Here is a 996-nt window from a genome sequence, read left to right on the forward strand (position 1 = left end):
AGACTTAAGTGGTCCTGGTTTAAGAGAGAAAAACCCACATTCTCACCTGTCACAATCACAGTCTTGCCATGCAGCCTCGCTGGACTGGTGCACTGCTTCCCTTTCACCACAACCTGGTGATACCAGTATGCAGCTGCTGCTACCACCGCCACTAAAACCAGGCCAGTAACAAACATTGTCAGAAAGTACTGGACAGCTTTGGTCAGCTAGGATATTTCCTCCCAGGTTCTTCCAGTATCAGTCCCACAAATCCAGCCTGAGCCGACTGAACTGACTTGAAACCAACACACCCATTTCCTGCCTGGGCGTGACAAAGTCCTCCTTGTTCCGAGCTGCCGGCAGACTGGAAGAACCAGAAGTCAGCCTGCAGACAAAGCAACGGTTTTCTCAATCCTGACAGATGCACAATCAGGAATAACAGCAGCTAAAGACATCCAAAGGTGCATAAAGTTCAAAACATCTGAAATAGAATTCTTACGAACTACAGAAACTCACTGAAAATCCAAGGAAAAATGGAGAAAGTGGACATTAAATAAATATGAATTGAAATAAAAGAATATATTTGCCATGTCTTTCCTAAAGTGGCATGACTTCATGTCAAAGTTAAAGTTAAAGTAGCAATGATTGTCACACCCACTCTAGGTGTGGTGAGATTTATCCTCTGCATTTGACCCATCCCCTTGTTCACCCCCTGGGAGGTGAGTGGAGCAGTGAGCAGCAGCGGTGGCCACGCTCGACAATCATTTTTGGTGATTTAACCCCCAATTCCAAGCCTTGATGCTGAGTGCCAAGCAGGGAGGTCATGGCTCCCATTTTTATAGTCTTTGGTATGACTCGGCCGGGGTTTTGAACTCACAACCTACCCATCTCAGGGCGGACACTCTAACCCAGTGTTCTTCAACCACTGTGCCGCGGCACTAGTGTGCGGTGAGATACAGTCTGGTGTGCCGTGGGAGATTGTGTAGAAGAAGAAGAATATCTTTATTGTCATTGTAT

The 996-nt window shown here is 46.5% G+C and overlaps 1 protein-coding gene across 1 annotated transcript in view; it reads right to left on the reverse strand.

Moving 5' to 3' along the window:
- LOC133663099 (dehydrogenase/reductase SDR family member 13-like) overlaps positions 1–363 on the reverse strand; it is a 19,084-nt gene extending 18,721 nt beyond the window's left edge. Inside the window, exon 1 of the mRNA XM_062067319.1 lies at positions 47–363. Coding sequence (XP_061923303.1) covers positions 47–176 — 130 coding nt within the window. The 5' untranslated portion in view covers positions 177–363. The remainder of the gene's footprint in view (positions 1–46) is intronic.
- Positions 364–996: the final 633 nt, after the last annotated feature.

The sequence above is a fragment of the Entelurus aequoreus genome, linkage group LG13 (assembly GCF_033978785.1).
Source record: "Entelurus aequoreus isolate RoL-2023_Sb linkage group LG13, RoL_Eaeq_v1.1, whole genome shotgun sequence".
Classification (NCBI taxonomy): Eukaryota; Metazoa; Chordata; class Actinopteri; order Syngnathiformes; family Syngnathidae; genus Entelurus; species Entelurus aequoreus.